The sequence below is a fragment of the Alligator sinensis genome, unplaced genomic scaffold (assembly GCF_000455745.1).
Source record: "Alligator sinensis unplaced genomic scaffold, ASM45574v1 scaffold135_2, whole genome shotgun sequence".
NCBI classification, from domain to species: Eukaryota; Metazoa; Chordata; order Crocodylia; family Alligatoridae; genus Alligator; species Alligator sinensis.
Window position 1 is genome coordinate 712,205 of NW_005842067.1, and position 17,835 is coordinate 730,039.

At 44.3% G+C, this 17,835-nt stretch overlaps 1 protein-coding gene across 9 annotated transcripts in view; it reads right to left on the reverse strand.

Moving 5' to 3' along the window:
• Nucleotides 1-17,835, reverse strand: part of ARHGAP26 (Rho GTPase activating protein 26) — a 332,594-nt gene that overhangs the window by 24,259 nt on the left and 290,500 nt on the right. For 8 of the 9 annotated variants that reach the window (XR_003094019.1, XR_003094020.1, XR_003094017.1 and 5 more), the window contains exon 21: nt 6,795-6,905. The exons of the other annotated variant lie outside the window; for it this stretch is intronic. Coding sequence is in view for 3 of the 8 variants with exons in the window: in XM_006023538.3 (XP_006023600.1) it covers nt 6,795-6,905 (111 nt within the window). In the remaining 5 variants the exon portion in view is untranslated. The remainder of the gene's footprint in view (nt 1-6,794; nt 6,906-17,835) is intronic. 9 annotated transcript variants of the gene reach the window in all.

The window sequence follows — 17,835 nt, forward strand, 5'->3', positions numbered from 1 at the left end:
GGTTGGAGCGGGCTCCTGCCCAGCCCCTGACAGCATGCCGGATTTCTCAGGGGTGACAGGAATGGGGATCTAATGGGAGAGACCCCTGGATGCCATGGGGGGGGGTGGAGAAAAGTCCCACCTCTCCACCCCCTAATTGGGAGCTAGAGAGTAGGAAACCCCTCTCCTGGCCTGGATCCTGCTGCAAGAGGGTGTCCCAGCTGTGTCAGGGTAGGGCAGCCCCTAGGCTCAGTCTTGCCATGTGACATGGGCCCCAAGCACAGCTGAGGATCTGGAGTCAGGGTCCCCACAGAAGGAGCCTAGGCCCTGGGGGCAGGGGGCAAGGAGGTGGTTCCAAGAGGGACTGCCAGGAGTCCAGAGCCCCTGCTGTGGCAATGCCTCCACCGCAGCAGCTGCCTCCCCTCCCAGCCCCACAGATGTCTCCTGCCCCTGCACCTGCCCCCACCCTGCAGCCCTTTCATGTGGATAGTGCTCTGGGATCACACACCTATCCAGCTCCTCTGGACTTGCCAACACAAAACAGGTTGGTGACATAGTGAAGATGGCTGGGGGTGGCCAGCTTCATGATGGCAATGGCCACCTGCTTCTCTGGACTGAGAGATGGCTGCATGCTGATGTCCTGATGTGCAATGTGGGCAGCCACCTGGGGCAACAAGATTCATAAAGGTCATCCAGAGCATCCAGGTCTGGACTCACTGTTCATCATCCCAGGTGTTCAGGATGATCCACTCCCACCAGTCACTGCTGGAGACACAGGCCCAGAACTGGTGCTTGATGTTCTAGAGGCAAGGCCAGAGCACCCCATCTTCTATAGGACCTGGGGTGGCTTTTTCATCATTGACCCTTTGTAACTTGGTGGCTCAGTCCAGGATGCTTGGCCAGCACATGGCCAGCTGCTGGCTCAGGGGCAGGAAGCCACTTCCCATGGTGACCAGCTGCTACATCACATTCAGATGGCCATGTGTGATGTCCCGCAGCTTCCTTCAAGAGTCACATAGGCTGACAAGCAGGATATGCCACAGGTCCTGGATCTGGGTGCTTGAGCGCAGGCAATGGGAAATCTACAGCAGGGTGCAGATGGGCGGGGACACGGAGGCCTGTGCAATTAACAAAGGAAGAGACAGGTCACAGGGGTGGGCGGATTAGAACAGGATGGGTTTCAATACTGACAAGTGCAAGGTACTGCACCTGGGGAGGAAGAACCAGCAGCACACCTAGAGGCTGGGGAACTCCCTTCTCATCAGGGCAGAGGCAGAAAAGGGTCTTGGAGTCACTATTAATTCCAAGATGAACATGGGCTGCCAATGTGGGGACACGGTCAGGAAGGCCAACCACACCTTGTTGTGTATCCACAGATGCATCACGAGCAGGTCCAAGGAAGTGATCCTCCCTCTCTATGTGACATTGGTCAGGCTGCAGTTGGAGTACTGCGTCCAGTTCTGGGCACCGCAATTCAGAAGGGATGTGGACAACATGGAGAGGGTCCAGAGGAGGACCACTCGCATGATCAGGGGGCAGCCGGGCAGGCCCTATGAGGAGAGGCTACGGGACCTGAACCTGTTCAGACTCCACAAAAGAAGGCGGAGAGGGGATCTGGTGGATGCCTATAAACTTGCCAAGGGGGACCAGCAGGCAATGGGAGAGTCCCTGTTCCCCAAGCACTACCAGGAGTAACAAGGAACAACGGTCATAAGTTGACTGAGAGTAGATTCAGGCTAGACATCAGGAAGCACTACTTCACTGTCAGGGCGGCTAGGATCTGAAACCAACTTTCAAGGGAAGTGGTGCTGGCTCCTACCCTGGGGGTCTTCAAAAGGAGGCTAGACAACCACCTAGCCGGGGTCATTTGACCCCAGCATTCTTTCCTGCCCATGGCAGGGGGTCAGACTTGATGATCTGCTTAGGTCCCTTCCGACCCTACCAGCTATGAAACTACCAAAGATGTATGGAATCTCTACACTCGCATTCAGTAGATTAACCAGAACTCAGAAATACTTCCCAGTGAGCAGTTGTAATAATTAACTAATGTGACTCAGATTCTGGAAGCCACCAAAGGTTAGTTTGATTGCCCTTCCCTCTTGCGAGCTGATGCTTTGGAGAATCTCCAGCCTTGAAAACATAACTTGTACATGACTGCCACCTGAAAAGCTAGATCTATAGCTAGGTTTGAAGAGCTGGATTGTGGAGGAAGGGTCTTTCATTTAGAATCACTCAAGATAACCGTTACCTTTTTTTCATAGACTCATAGAAAGTTAGGGTTGGAAGGGACATCAGGAGCAGGACTGTCCCCAAATACATCATCTCAGCCAAGGGTTTCTCTAGTCAGCTCTTAAAAACCTCCAAGGATGGAGATTCCTTTCTGCGTAACCTGTTCCAGTGCTTTACTACCCTCCTCATGAGAAAGTTATTCCTGATATCTAAACCTAAGCTTCCCTTGCTGCAACTTAAGACCATTTCTCCTTGTTCTATTCATCATTTGTCGAGAGTTGTTTCAATTCTCTGATGGAGACAAAGAGACTTCTCTTACATGCACGTCTTGGTCTTAAGAGAAATCAGTATGCATGAGACCAGAGGACACAGGACCCATATGGATGATCTATCTATTAATGGCTGTTGAACAGAAGAGTTGGATATGTTTCTTCTGGCCTCTCTAACTTAATAAATGGTGGATGCCAGGGAAGGTGTTAAATGGGGGATAGATCACTCCAGATGTATCCAATTCAATGCTCTTCCTGCATAGCATCCACTGCTGGAGACAGTAGACTGGGCTAGATGGACCATTGGTTTGACCCACTATGGCACTTCTGATATTCTTATATATAAAGGTTTGTGGATAACTTTATTCTGTGGCACCATAGAAATCAGTGCCTGGAGTTACAGAACAGTTGAGTTCTCCTCCTATCCATCTTAACATGACCACAGACACCTACCACCCTCCAAAAGGAGCCAGGGAATTGTTCGTTGCATTCACTATAAATCCATGAGCCTCAAATAAGAAAGATATCCTTTATGTTGCCTCCTGCAAGGTCCTTAGGAATGAGACTCAGGCAAGTGTATTGTCAAAGAAATGCAAGCTACTGAGCTTAGGCTGTTATTAGTAATGCCTCTGCAAATATCCTGTGAGCAGAGGCTGGGTTTAAAAGTCATGTTTTAGCATGGAGAGCAATCTACTCCATCGGTGATCCAAAAAACTTTTCAACAGCAAGGCCTGACTAGGGTATACATATAAGCTTCCTGTGGTAACATCATAGCATTTACTGCCTGAAAAGATTGCATTGATAATAGGAGCTAGAATCTCCATCCAGGATTTCATCTTCTATCAATGTCTATTAACCTAATTAGCCTCTTGACATCTACCAGCCCAGACATCCAGATCCTTTTAGCCCTGATCAGCTTTCTCCTAGCTGAACAAGCTCTACTGCCTCTGACTCCATGTTGTGTGAGCTTTCCTCTGGGATGATTTGTTATTTCTTCTTTTCTACCAGGGTAATTTCTATGGCAGATTCTATTTTCCTGTATGCAGGGTCTTCTGACAAGAATCCCATTTTGACACTCCCCCAAACCTTGGGGTCCAGGAAACTGCAGCATTGATGCAGCGATGTCTAAACGAGCATTTTTCCTTTGCGGGGTTTCTCTGAATTCTCTGGAGGACGATAACACATTCTGTTCTGCTTTTGGACGGGAGGTGTTTCTGTTTGGTTTCTCATTGCTCCTCCTGCCTCTCCCCGCCTGTATCTCAATGGTGACAAATATGCCTCAGAGAAGGAATTCCAAAAATGGTCACTCGTGATCTAAGGCTGAGAGTTAACATGTCTCAGGGGATGAGCTATAACTCCAGATGTCTGCAGGTCTTCAGGGCAGTTTTCTCAACGTGATTTGTTTTTCTTTGCGTGTGCGTGTCTGGAGAAGCATCATCTCTGTCCAAGGATCCGCCTCTTTTGTGGTTTGGTGTTTTCTGATCTGACATTCAGGTATACATGGAATGAGGTCTTTGGCCTTGGACATTCCTTATCCTCGGAAAGAAAGAGGCCCTAACAAGGCATCCAAACTGAGCAGAAATGGCCAGCAGGACCATGGCTTCCTATAGGGTTTCTGCTGTTCGGATGCCTCCAGGCCTTCATTTTTCTCTGCCTGCAGCAACAAACAAGAGAGGCAAAGGATCCCAAGAAATGCTTCCTTGATGGAGAAAAGTCCTTGAAACTTCAGTCCCCGAGGGGCAGGCCACAGGAGGCTCTGTAACTTATCACTGCTGCCCCCAATCAGTTTTTGATCCTGGGATTTCAGTCAGATAAACTACCACCTTGCTCGTACTTGCAGAAGCAGACTCTGGTATGAGTACAGGAGACAAGACCTGGAGTCTTGTGGACAAGTCTGAACTGCTTCGAGTATTTGCAGTTGTTTGTCTGACTGGGTTTACCAGCAGGGCAAGTGGCCTATGGCAAGAGACAGAGAGTGAGTGGTACCCGAGAGAGATGTGTTTAGAAAGCAAGGTAAACAAAGAGAAGGAAACCCTGATAAATGAAGGCAACCTGCATGAAGATAATCCTCTCCATCGGTATCACAGAACCCAGGATTTCTCACTGAAGGGCCAACAAATCTGTAATCTAAACTAGCATTACATTTTCACAGTTCAGCTGCAGAGATTCTAATTCCCCAGAGGAAAAACTGACTTTTTAAGAAAATATTTAACCAAATATATTGGAAGAAAATGCGACTTGCCTTGTGTTAGTCTGCGGGGGGTGGGTTTTCCCTGCTAGTACCGTTCAGCATTCAGTAGAGAAAGGAAAACAAAAGAAGCTAAACACCTTCCTCGAGAAGCCTGTGCTTCCAACACCCCTCCCAACAACAGATAAAGATGATATGAAACTATTAATTGGCTCAAATGGCTTAACAGGAAACTTTGCAAACCTGGTCCAATTCATAACACAAGCCCAAACCAGGAAAGTTGTGTGTGTTTTTGTGGTTTCATAGACAACTGTAGCAAAATGTCAAAGATGACACTTCCCCGGTTTTCCCTGTCCCCATATGAGGGAAGGGGCAGCAGCAATGTTAGACCACCACCGGCTAACGGGGTTCCACATCTACCGTTCCTAGGCTCTTTTAACCATTCAGGAACCAGATCGCAGCAAAACTTTTGTGGAGGTTATCAAGTAAGGATGCTTTCAGGGGAATTACCTTGAGTTAAAGCAGCCAGTTGCTTTCCTTATAAACTAAACTGCAGAATTAACTTGCTCCCTCTCGGACCTCCAACCTCTTTCTCTGTCCTCACTGCATCTGAATGCAGGTGGTTGCTCTCAGACCTGTGACATTTTTGTTGCTGCAATGCCCTTCAAAGCCCTGTCAGAGTTTCAAGGACATAAAAAAGCTTGGATCTTACCGATCACTCATTTTTAATTTTTGCCTGAGAGTATGGCAGAGGGCCAGGAAAGCACTCAGCACAGTTTTGCCCAGGTGCCCTTGTACAGTTTATAGACTGATGAGAGTGTCTTTCCCATGGAAAAGCAGCTGCTTGGAGGATATTACACCACTGTCGGCCTTTGCAGGCTCATGTCAAAACAAATAAATAACCCTGTTGCATAGGCAAGGGTGAGACACGGCGTTTGGGAGGTGGCAGGTAAGGAACAGCATCCACATTCGACAGTTCTCCCTGTGATGGGAGGGACATTGCATTGCAGGTCTGCTCTACTGAAAAAGCAAAGATAATTTCTGCTTAAGATATCTGGAGGGAAACTCTTGCAGCTTTTTATTACATTGCTTTTACAATCTGCTTGGGAAAAAAAAGGAGCCTGTCTGGGGAGCAGTGCTCTGGAGGCCATTTTGCAAATCATGGAGGGGAGGGAGCTTGCCACTTCTTGATAATATACTACAGCAGTGCATCTATCAACTGACCTGCTAGTGTTACCCACAAATGGGTAGTAAAGAACAAGGTGTCAGCACTACCCTACAAATCAGCAGAGCAAAGCAGGTAGGAGCTTAGAGGTTGTCTTGCATAAATTATTGTAGGGGGAATGTCCAAGGAACAGGTTATGTGATGCAGGTGACAGTACTAAAAAGCTAAATCATTGCTTCATACTCTTACAATGCCAACAAATACATCACACATTGACTTTGCACCTCTTTTTATTTCTTTTGCAGGGTGAATATTTTCTGCATATTTCCTAGCAACGCAGAACATTTCTGCTAATATACTGCACATTTCTTCACAGGAAGCTGAACAAAATCATAGCAGTAAGTTAGAGCACTCCAGGTCCCAACAGCTGCAGGAAAAGGCATACAACACATGCATTACATCTCAACCAGCCTGTTAAACTGCGAGTATAAAAATGGAAGTTTGGATTTAAAAAAAAGAAAAATCAAGCTCACCAGATTTGACAAACCTCAGTTCTGCCTTGCAACACACCTTGTGTTTCTTACCTGTGGTGGAGGATGGGCAAACTGAGACTCAGGTAAGTTAAGTGACTTGGAAAAGGTCATCCAGAGCAAGTCAATCTCATCAGTGGAAATAAGACTTAGGCATCTTGATTCTTAGATGCTTGCTCTGAACATTGGAAAATTCTCTGGTCTGAGCTGGTGCTGAGATGAACAGGAACACCTGCTAGCTAAGTAACATGTGTTAAATAACCTCAAGCTCTTCCTCTAATGGGATGTTTGAAACTTTCCTCTCCTGCTGAGTGAAGGCAGCTGCACTGGGGGAACTTGAGCACAGCACAAAGCAAAAGAAAAGAAAAAGGGCAAGTAAATTAAAATATGGAATAGCAGCAGCAACACAAAGCAAAACAAACTGTGCCACAGACCTGATGGGGGATGAGTCGCTGGACGTAGAGGAGGTGGGCATAGGACTTGATGGCGCAGAGAACAAGGGCCAGGACGGTGAGAGGGGTGACGTTGGGCTTGGATTCTGAGGGCTGCAAGACAGAACCAGATAACTCATCAACACACAACAGAAAGAGGCACTCAGACAACATCCAACCATGGGCCGCTGCCTGAAGAATATTCGCAGCATGAGACACAGCTATGAAATGGAGCTCTGAGACCTTGGGAAATGTTTCAAGGCAAGATCTGCATTTCGCTAGACAACAAGAGCTGGATCTTCCAATTAACCCCTGCTCCATTAGACTTTGCTGGCAAGCTTAGTGCTTTGTTGTAGCGAATGACTGTGTTCCAGGTTACAGAGGCCTCCTTGCTGCACGCAGCGGCTTTGTTCCCCCAGCTTCTTACCTGCTTTGTTTTATCTTCCCCACTGTTGTCAGAGGCCGCTGATCACATTTCTGGACATCAATGATGTTGTAACCAGCCCTTCATTCCCCTTTTTATTTGGGTTGTTGTGGAGTTTGAGTATAAAAGGCTATTCTCTGGGCCACCATCCACAGTGCCTGAACACAATTCCCTGTTTACCTTTTAAACTAAATGGGTCTTATGCACTTGGACACCCAGAGGAGTTCATTATCTGAAGGCTGGCGGGGAGGTATGCCAGGCCTGTCTTTTTTGCTCCATAATCTGTTTCAAGAAAACTAGTAGGAAAAAAAAAGTCTCCGATCTGCACACCCTAAATAACCTTGCTACTAAGGGATCTCCTGTGATAAAAGAAAGGGCCTTCTCTCAAATACTGATGAGAACACGCGGTCTGCATGCTCTCTGTGGCTAACCGGGGCTGCTTACATCCTCTGCTTGAGAATGCAGAGAAACCAAAATGGAGTGTAACCTGTTTTCAGAAAACACAGAAAGGATATTGAGGAAAGCATCAATGCACTGCCTAATGGGATTCTGCCAATGCAGACAAGAGGGCCTATTACTCATAGTCCACAGCTAAATGAAATTGGTCTATATCTGTCAAACTTATAAATGATTGCCAGGCATCAGACCCCTCTGTTGGGACCTCAGCAAGCACCAGTCTACCACAGTACAATTGGTTTGCAGGTGATGTAAATGGTTGATATTGAGATAATTGAGTCTGCTCGGTATTTCTGCAGTGGTTTCTTTCATTCTCTTGTAACCTTTCCATTGCGTATTTTAAATCTGGTCCTTCTTTTTCTCTTATCCTAGAAAACCAAATCAAGCATTTTCTTGAACCTATTAGACACTGAACCCCTAATTTTCCTTTAAGTACTAGCACTGTGAGCGAATATAGTAGAACTCAGTTTCACAGAACTGTGGCCAAGTAAAACTCCTCTTACATACAGATGTGAAGTAAAAAGTCTGCATTTGCTTCAATACATATTTAAGGTGACCCGCATGTAACCGTAATTACTGACTTATAAGCATACGTACCACTTTGCGTCTCAGTACATTTCAACCCTTCTGGATGTTCAATTTCTGAACCGTATTGCCTGTCTAGCTTAGATTGTAAACCCCATCTTTTGTACACATGGAGCACAGCAGAGGCAGCAAACAAGTAGTAAATAAAAACGTAAGCTTGGGTCACTTGCTGTGTGGAATTAGTTGGATATTTCAGCCCCTAATGAGGAATCAAAATTTTTGTTCCATTAATCTTTGACAAGCAGGAGGGGTGGATGCTAGACAGCAAGCAGCTACTGGACTGTGGGCTGTGTCCAGCATTGGCAGATTTAAAGGGAAGCAGCAAGCTCAGGAACATGCTAGAGCAAAGGAATCAGTACTAAGGTAACATGGCTAAGGGGTTTAAAAGATCATATTGATGTCTGAGTGGAAAGAATGGCATGACAGATCCATCTCTGGTGTTAAAAAGTCCCTGAAATTGTTAGTAAACCTTTTTCACTGACTTCTCAGAGATAAGCTGTCCCATAAAAGGGAATTTGGTGAGGCTGGGGCTTTTTTTTTGCTTTTTTTTTTTTGATAGTATCATGTTTCTTTTCAAAATGGTGCAAAGGACCTGCAGATCAATCCCAGTGTAGTAGCACTGCTCTGATTGAGAGAGATGGCTTGGATATCAGGAAAGGGAAGACTGCTTCAATTGCCAGGCTGGTTTTATATTTAATTCTGGGAAATCCTCTGGGCACTCAAAGCCAATCTTCCAGCTACTTCTAACCCAGTTTTCTATTATCACGTGAACTGTGTTAGGGCCAGTGCTATGGCTTTGGAAAGTCACAATATAAAGCATGTGTGAAAGAATAAAGACAAGGAAAAACCTTCCAAACATCGTGATTTTCTTTCATTCCAAATCCTAGTTTCAGATTCTTATCGTATGACTTGAACCCACCTAAATTTATGTAATATTTTGCTACTGTGAGAGGGAAGTCAGTAGACTAGACTAGACAATCTGGTTTAAGGACAGAGATGTAGCTAGCAAGTTGCGTGCCCTGCGTAAAACTCCCTGCACCCTAAGGGGGGTAATGCCGAGAGCCAGACCACGAGGGAGGTCAGTCTTACCTGCTCTAGGAACTCTAAGACCCTGACTGCTGCTGTTAGGTTGCTGTCTGCCCACTCCTGGCTGCTGTTGCTGTGGTGTCCTGAACTGAGCTGGTCCTGCTGCAGTGCAGGGCTGCTATTGCCCAGCTGCTACTGACTGGCACACGCCTGCTGCTGCCAGGACAAAGACTCCCCGGGGGACTCCCAGTGTGGCGCTCTTCTAAGCACCCAGAGCTAGTGCCCCCCTCAACCCTCTGCCAGGTTATGCTACTGTTTAAGGATACCAATACTGTTTAATATTTTTGAAGACTTTTTGTAGCTTTTTTTTCAGTTGTTTGAAAATGAAATTTGACTCTCTGTATCATGGATCCTGACTCCACTCAGGGAGCATTGACTTCTACCCCCTAGCTTGTGATGCATTCAGACATCCTCAGCATTTTTCTTCTTTTTAACTCTGTCCCTCAATGTTCAAAAAGTGGGATTGCCAGGACCATGCTATCTAAACTGCAAGAGACCAGGGCTTGCATTTGAGATTATCATCCTTCCACTTCAAATGAAGCTAAAGTTGACATAACTATTTGATTTCTTTGCAATGCCATGGTGGTGCTCACTCAAATATGGAAGAATGATGTCTTTGACAGGAGTGTGTGGATTCAGTTCAGTTTCTGGGGAGAAAGTGTCCATACTACAAAAAATCGTTGTAATTGGCACCCAGAGACCATTCTCTGCCAGTTTTTAGAGGTTACATTTTTGGCCTGAACTACTTGAGGTCTTGTCCATTTAAGGGCAAAGTCTTGCTTGCCTTATTCACATGGGCAGCAGTTTCACTGAACTCAATGAGAACTTACTTCCTCCTCTTCGTAATTAGGAAAGTCACATCAATGTGGGAATTCCTAAGCACACTACAACTTCTATAGGAACTCTACATAAAGCATAAAGGGCTTGTAAAGAAGCTTACATCAGAGATCTTCAATGCATCTCCCCTAGCAAATAGGTCTTAATTATCGATATTTTGCTAAGAAAATGTCATTCTTCTATAAAAATATGTAACTGAAGTATCCCAGATTATAAAGCTTAACCATTGAAACACCGGCTCCTGACCTCTCTTTTTCTCTCTCTTTTGCAGCCGCAGCCTACTGGTTATTTTGCCATGACACGCCACTTTCCAGTATCACATCAAGTTATATAGCATATATTTCATTCAGGTTTTATGTATTTAATGTGTATATAGCAGTGGTTTTCAACCTGGGGTCTGCAGACACCTGGGGGCCTGCAGATTATGTCTAAGGGGTCAGGGAAAGATGGCTATGATCAATCAAAAGTATATGAATACCCACACTTACAATTCAATGGGGTCCATACCTCCATTGGAAATTGTTTAGGAGTCCACAAATGAAAACCACTGGTGTATAGGCATGCTTCTGCCCTCTAATGGAGAGAATAATGTTCGAAGGTTCTCTACTAGGTAAGAAGTCCAGAGCTTTTCCATCAATTTTAGCACCAAGAAGAGGGGTCTATATTTTTACAAGCCATTAGTTATATTCCTCATGCTACCTATATGCAGACTTTCTGTTTCCATATAGCCAAACAACTATGGAACATTATGTCTCCTGCAGTGTTACATTCTTAGATGGCAAATATAATATAAACACATTTTTTACAATAGTGGACAGGATACACATGCTTTTAGATTTGCTGCCACCATTCTCTGTTTTCACAGAATCAGCCATTGGGGACCTCAGAGCACTTTCTATAGAAGTGAGCTACTATCCTCATTTCACAGACATGAAACGACTTCCTAGAGGGAAACAGCATTACACTTGCAAATAGAATTTTCAGTTTATGGTCCCCTGCTTGAACCAAGCTACCTTGCTACTGAACATACTGCAGTTTCAGAATAAGTAATAGGAAAACTTACATATTATGAATGGCCTTTTATTACTAAGCCTTTTGTAGTTATACTACCCAATGAGAAGAGTTCTCTACAAGATGGTACTGGAACTGAGCCAGGGCGGCCAAAACAAATGAACAAAAGAATGTCTCCTTCAACACAAACTCAAAGAAACAACCATCTCCTCATGGGTCAGAAAAGGTTATGGGCTTCAATCTGAAGCACACTACCAACAGAGTCAAATCCAGCTTATTCCCTAGAACCTAAGAGAACAGCTGCTGCCTACAGAAGGCCACTTGGATGGCAATTCACTCTCCTTGCTCAGCTTTCTTCTTTTGTTTAGAGAGAGCCCAATTACAGGCCAGAGCAGAGTGCCTTCTTGAACCCATGGAGTTGCGGCGATCGGTTTGAAATTGTTGCCATAAAAGAAGCAGTCTGCCCCCTGATGCACCCTTTCTCTTTGTGTGGACCCGTTGTTCCACTCAACAAATGCCTCTACATCTTTGGCAGCGCTGGGGCAGGGAAAAGGTCTTCTGATGATCTTTTCCTGGATGATGTTCTACTTGGAACCAGAAGAGTTGTAATACCCTGTACCATCGTGTGATGGGCACCTAAGTGCTTCATTGCAAGGAGCCAGCACAGAGCTGCATGATCAGTTATGAAAACAAGTAAGGTACCAAACAGATAGCACTTCATTGACCTCACAACCAGGGAGAAGGCCCTGGTGTCCAAGAGCTTTCTTCTGGTATACAGGAAGGGGGTCTGGCCAGCAGAAAAGGCAGGGCCTGGATAGTATCCCTTGTGCTGGCATTCCTTCCTAGCTGGCCAGTTGATGGGTTTGGTTTTTCAGCCCAGTTCCCCTCAGTCTGCCACAGCCTCTCAGTCATCTGCGGATCACCTCAGTCTGCCACAGCCTCTCAGTCATCTGTACAATCACTGCTTTGTAGATAGTCAGAAGCACCAGATCCAAGTTTGAGCTGTAGGTGGGAGGATGTCTAAGTATCGTTCCAGGACAAGCATATCTATTACAAACCCTACATACTTAGCCTCTGGGACTACCTCTGGTATCTAGCTAAGTGGTAGCTAGATACCAGAGGTGCTAAGGCACAATGCAAGGGCATGCTCTAGCACAGAAGAGTTCTGTTTGAAACCTTTATTGACATGCCCCTGGGAGAGGCCAACCTAGCCCATTACAGTGGCATACAATGTGGTATACAAGTTCATCCCATCACAGACAGAAGAGGCAGCCACTTCTGCAAGATCGGGGGCAATCATACCATCCAGGTGGTTTTTTCTCAGTCAGTTGCATTAGAGACACAATCAAAAATGGTTAAGTTAGCTTTTGGTTCGTCACTGTTGCTCACTTTGATCAGGGTAACACTTAGATGACTATTAGGACAAGATTCCCCTCTTCCCACTTCCCTCCCCCCATAACCAAGGCTTCCAACAGCCTCTGGGCTAAACAGTTTGACCACATCTGCCTGGACCGAGCAGTTCCAATCATGCTCTGCCAGCTGTGCTTCATGCAGGTACAGCTTGGCAGCCAGCTCCACTTCCCTGGAAGGGTTATTCCTCTCATGCTATGCCTGCTGGTACTTCAGGAGGATCTTCTCCACGGCAGTTCTTGACAGAAGCGGGGGGTCCTAGGAGACCCTGCACCACATATGAAGGAACCAAGGCAGAGGAGGCCACGACAAAAGGACAAAGAGTATTTTGCCTTTAAGACATCTTCGCAGAGTGAGCCATATATCCCTACAGCTCAGAACAGTCTTCACTTCAAAGCATCCACAATGAAGCAGTATCCAAACAGACCTGAAGGCCCCTTTGCTCTGGGTCAGGCATCAGTCCAAAAAATCCCATCAGGGGAGTCTGGTCCAACTTGTTAACCAGGACCCAAAAGAGTGACTCCACCCTCCTTATTCAGCCTGCTCTTGTTTAGATAGCCCAACCCCAGACAGGGCAGGGGGCCTCTTTGAGAACAGCTGTGAAGCTGTGCTTGTAGGCTTGAAAGTGTCCTTAAAGTGATGGGACACTCCCTTGTATGGATTCTGATAAATATGGCTTTGTAATTCAAAGTATTTCCTGTACAGTATACTGGGACCAGAAACTCCCCATATACTTTTTGAGATTAAAATCATTTCAGCAGAACACAATTCTCATTAATCTTAAAGTCAGCTCTGTCATCGCCACATATTTCCAAATGAGCCATTTGGTCCCTTCCACTAATTGCAATGTAAAATATAATCAATTTGGTTCTCAGCAAAAATAATTATTTCGATTAGCTTATTGTGTTAAAAAAAGCTGTGCATGCTATCAGGAACACAACTCTCAAAATAGCCTTTGTCTCCGAGGCTCTACTGTTAGCTATCTGGAGTAAGAAATGACTTTATTTTATGTCTCTAAAATGTATTTATTTTATTATTTTACTCAATCAGTATCTGTCAAAAGAATGTTTAAAAATATTATTTAATATTGATTTGTAATATTTTAAACGGCAAGATATCCCCATTTCAAGACAGTTACAAATCTAGGAATGTAATGCCTTAAAATGGAGATAACTTCTGTTGTGAATTTGGTCCCAGTTGATTTATATATTCTCTGTCCAGACGTATAAGTCAGCATGGATAAGATTCTTTACAAGAAATCTCAAGAAGTTGACACTGGGTTTTTAGGATTACAGCTCACATCTTGCTGGCAACTGCAAACACTGTAACTGAGATGCGGGGTAAGGGCTCGTCCCCTCTCAGTATGATATATGTGGGTTTTTTTCTCTTTAAACTTCTCTGAGATATTGCTTGAATATCATCCAACTGGCTGTGTTACATAGTCACAGAGCCTATGCCCTTCTTTGTCTCATTGGGCAAGTCAAGGTGTTTGAATAAACACAATCTATTCTGGGATCTCCTCCTATTTTGGAAACGGTTATTCTTGTATGGTCTGATTTCCTTTCTGTCTCTCTCTCAGGGGAATAGCAGAGGAGGTGAGGAGCACTTTGAGAGTACTTACTGCTGCCAGAATTCAACTATACGTTTTAACTGTCTGAAGAAAATAACATGCCATCTGGACTTTATATTTTTTCCCTTACTCTTGTGTATTTTGCAGGGGCACTTCCTGTTGGTTGCATATTGGGAAACAAAAGAGAAAAAAATGCTAAGAAACCCAAAATATCAAAAGCAGGAAACAGAAAGGTGTCTAAAATTAGAATCTTCAGATCTGGATATTAACTTTTTACAAACAGAAGGAGAAGAGGGAATTCCACGAGTCAATAGCCCAAAATATATTCCACTGTCTTAGAGCCTTCTTTAATGTTCGTTACATGCCCTCTCCAAAAGGAAACGTCAAAGAATGCAAATGATGCCAGTGACCTGCAACTGTGGAGGTCCATGGAAGTATAGCACATACTGGGAATAGCATTTTGAAAGGAACATGAAGATTTTAAACACCCAATTCCTATGGACATCCATTGGGAATCAGGTATCAAACTCTCACAGGTGCTTCTGAAAATTCCACCGTATGAATAAGGAGGTATAATTAGAAATGAGTGCAATTTTAGATAAAGGTTTCTCAGCCTCAAAGTTCCTACACCTGCTGCACATCTTACTCACTATCCATCTTGGTGTTTAATTTGCAGTGTAAATAACCTTGCTTTGTTTTCTCAATTTCAATCTCATTTCCAGCTGCTTTGTTGAAAATCTCCTCTGTAACCCCCTTCTTCCTTAGTTTCTCTTCCTCTTCCTCCTCCTCTTCCCATGCCATCTTCCCACTAGATTTTCTCTAATACTTATTTTACACAGCTCAAAAGTCCTGGAGCCATTTACAGGTCTAAAAAATTCATCTTCATCAGAGTTTCAAGGCAAATGTAGCCTCTGTTCATTTGGAGGACATTAGTTCTACTAAAAAAATGATTTTCTACAGAGTTTATGATTCACACTGTTGTTCATAGATGTTAGCTTTTTTTCTCCTTGAAACAGGAATAATCTAAGAGTGAATGGAAACAGCCCATTGATTAAATCATCTTTACAACATGTTCACTCTTCCTGTATTTTACTGACTATACTACCAGCAAGCAGTGTTATTCTTTTTGTGTTCATATAACATAAAGCTGTTACAGCCAGGCTTTACTCAAAGGTATAGCCAGATAATAGCTATTGCAAAATGATCTAATATCCACATTTTGCTAAGATAGGGCCACAATATCCATTTGCTAAGGGACACAGTGATACTGTAAAAATAAAATGGAACACAGTTCATCTACTTTCAGCTTTAATTGAAACATATAGTCTACAGATACCACAGGTTCAGTGCTGCATCTTGTTCAAACACAATTCACATTCATTAGGAGGGGCCTCAAAATGCAACAGTCCATGATCTATACTGGGTGTATTTCTATTTTAACAATGGCACTGCACATTTCTTCAGGTTGTCATTGGGAAAGAAGGGTGCACTTTAGTCACCCCTGATCCCTTGGCAAAATTATGTTTCCTGTATATGGGACTTCAAATGCGAAAATGTTGGCTTCTTTAACAGTTGCGCTTACTAAAGCTTTATCTATTGTTTCCAAAACCTTCCCCCTTTCATGATACAGCTAGCTCAGTCCAGTATCTTCACAGTCATTCAAACGTCTCTCACTTGGGTTTCCCCATGCACTCTGCTACTTGGTTTGCTTTCCAATATCCCTCCTTGCCGTACCCCGCCCCCTTGATACGGCTTGCATAACTTTCTCTATTTTGGCAGCAGTGAAAAATCTCATCCTAAAGAGTGCATGAATACAGCTGTACTTAAGTAACAGAGAGTGTGGATCAAATTCTGCAAAAGAATATTTTTATTGGCCTGTTCTATAAGAAATTCATGGTCTCAAAGTACATACACAGGTCACCTAGGAAGATGTGAGCAGATGTGCTTCTATCACCAGCATAGTGCAGCTTGCCAGTGTGGGGGTTAGAAATTAGTACTACAGCTGTAGAGAGGCAGGATGAAAAGGGGATTAATTAGGGGAGGATGTGACTTCAAAATGAATAAGTACTGAGAGATGTGGAAAGCACAGATGTGCATGTGGAGGAACGGTAATCTTCTCAGTGTAGGTTGTGGGTGGATTTCCACAGCAGGTGGGATCCATGAGGGCAGAAGTATTCTTTTGTCTCAAAATTACACCTTATTACACTGTGACAAAAATAGTAGATATCTGCACCACTGAACAAGACTGCTGCATCACTTAGCAAGTTACCAGTGATCTTACGGAAGGGCATTCCAATTAAACGGGGCTTAGAGCCATCAACATTTCAAAATTTCCAAAACCCATGCAACATACATGCACATACACTCAAAAGGGTTGTGGAGGAAGCCACTTTCTCCCAGTGCCCTACACCTGCAGAGGGACTTTACTATCTTCTCCCAATTCAGGTATGTTACTTGTGTAAGATTGAGGAATCTGTTATATACAGACAACAAAGATGTTCTCTTGTGAGAGCAAAGAATCAGACCCCAGATTTCAGGGATAAGTTGTGCCTGGTCCTTTCACATCACCTAGCCTGGTTCCTAAATACTGTTCCTTGCTTCTCCATTTTCCTTTGCAGCTATATCTGCTGCTGTATAAATAACCACTGTCCCTGTTCTATCTCTACTTCAGTGGAGTTAAAAAAAAAATCAAGCTAGCAGACTTTATGTTGAACCAAGTGCTTTCAAACCCCATTAAAGATGTTAATAATTAATGCAGTGATTGTATATACTAGCAGGAAACCATTCTGAAGCCTAAGAGGGAAGAATTGGTAAATCAGGAGCCATCATCTTTGCATCTTCTTGTACAAGCTTCACTTCAAATGCATGAAGTAACTCTCAAAGGTTTATATGCAACAGTTGTCAACATATTGTACCCTCTGCTAAGGAAAATCAGTATCTCTCTCTTCAGGTATCTTTCATTTGCCCTGGCACTTAATCCACCAATATGTTATTTCACTTAGAAAGAGTAAAAAAAATAAAAAATAAATAAATAAATCAATAACCATAGAGTCCTTGGAAAATGAAGGAAATAATAAAAAATCTTCCTAAGTTCAACAGTTCTTATCATCATGAACAACACGTGCCCGCGGAGGCTGGCGGGGCATGGCTGCGCTGGTGGCAGCGGGAGCACAGTGGCAATAAGCTGGGAGCTCCCACAGATGCCACTGGTACTGGTTGGCGACCACCCACAGGCGATTGTGGACTGCCTGCAGATGCCGCCAGCGGTGTCAGCAGCGGGGTGGCAAGTGGCGACCACCTGCAGGCACTGCCAACAGTGTCAGCGGTGCCTTTTTGCAGCGGGTGCACCGCCACGCTCAGCAGGTACACGTGCACCTGCGTGCACCCTCTATCATGGTGGTTTTCTTCTTAAGATTAAATATTTCAGCAAAACACTGCAACACAACAAAAAGGTTTCCTTAAAGACTATCTTAAAATCACATGACAGTAGCACAGCAAGAGGTGGGCAACTGATGCACCAGTCCTAGGTATCCACCAGTCCTAGGTACCCACTGGGCGTGACTACATGTGCAAAGGCTCTGAGGTAGGTTTACTCTAGAGTAATTTACTCTAGATTAAACTCACCCCGGGCAGGTGTTTATATGTGCGGGGAAGTAGAAGCACAT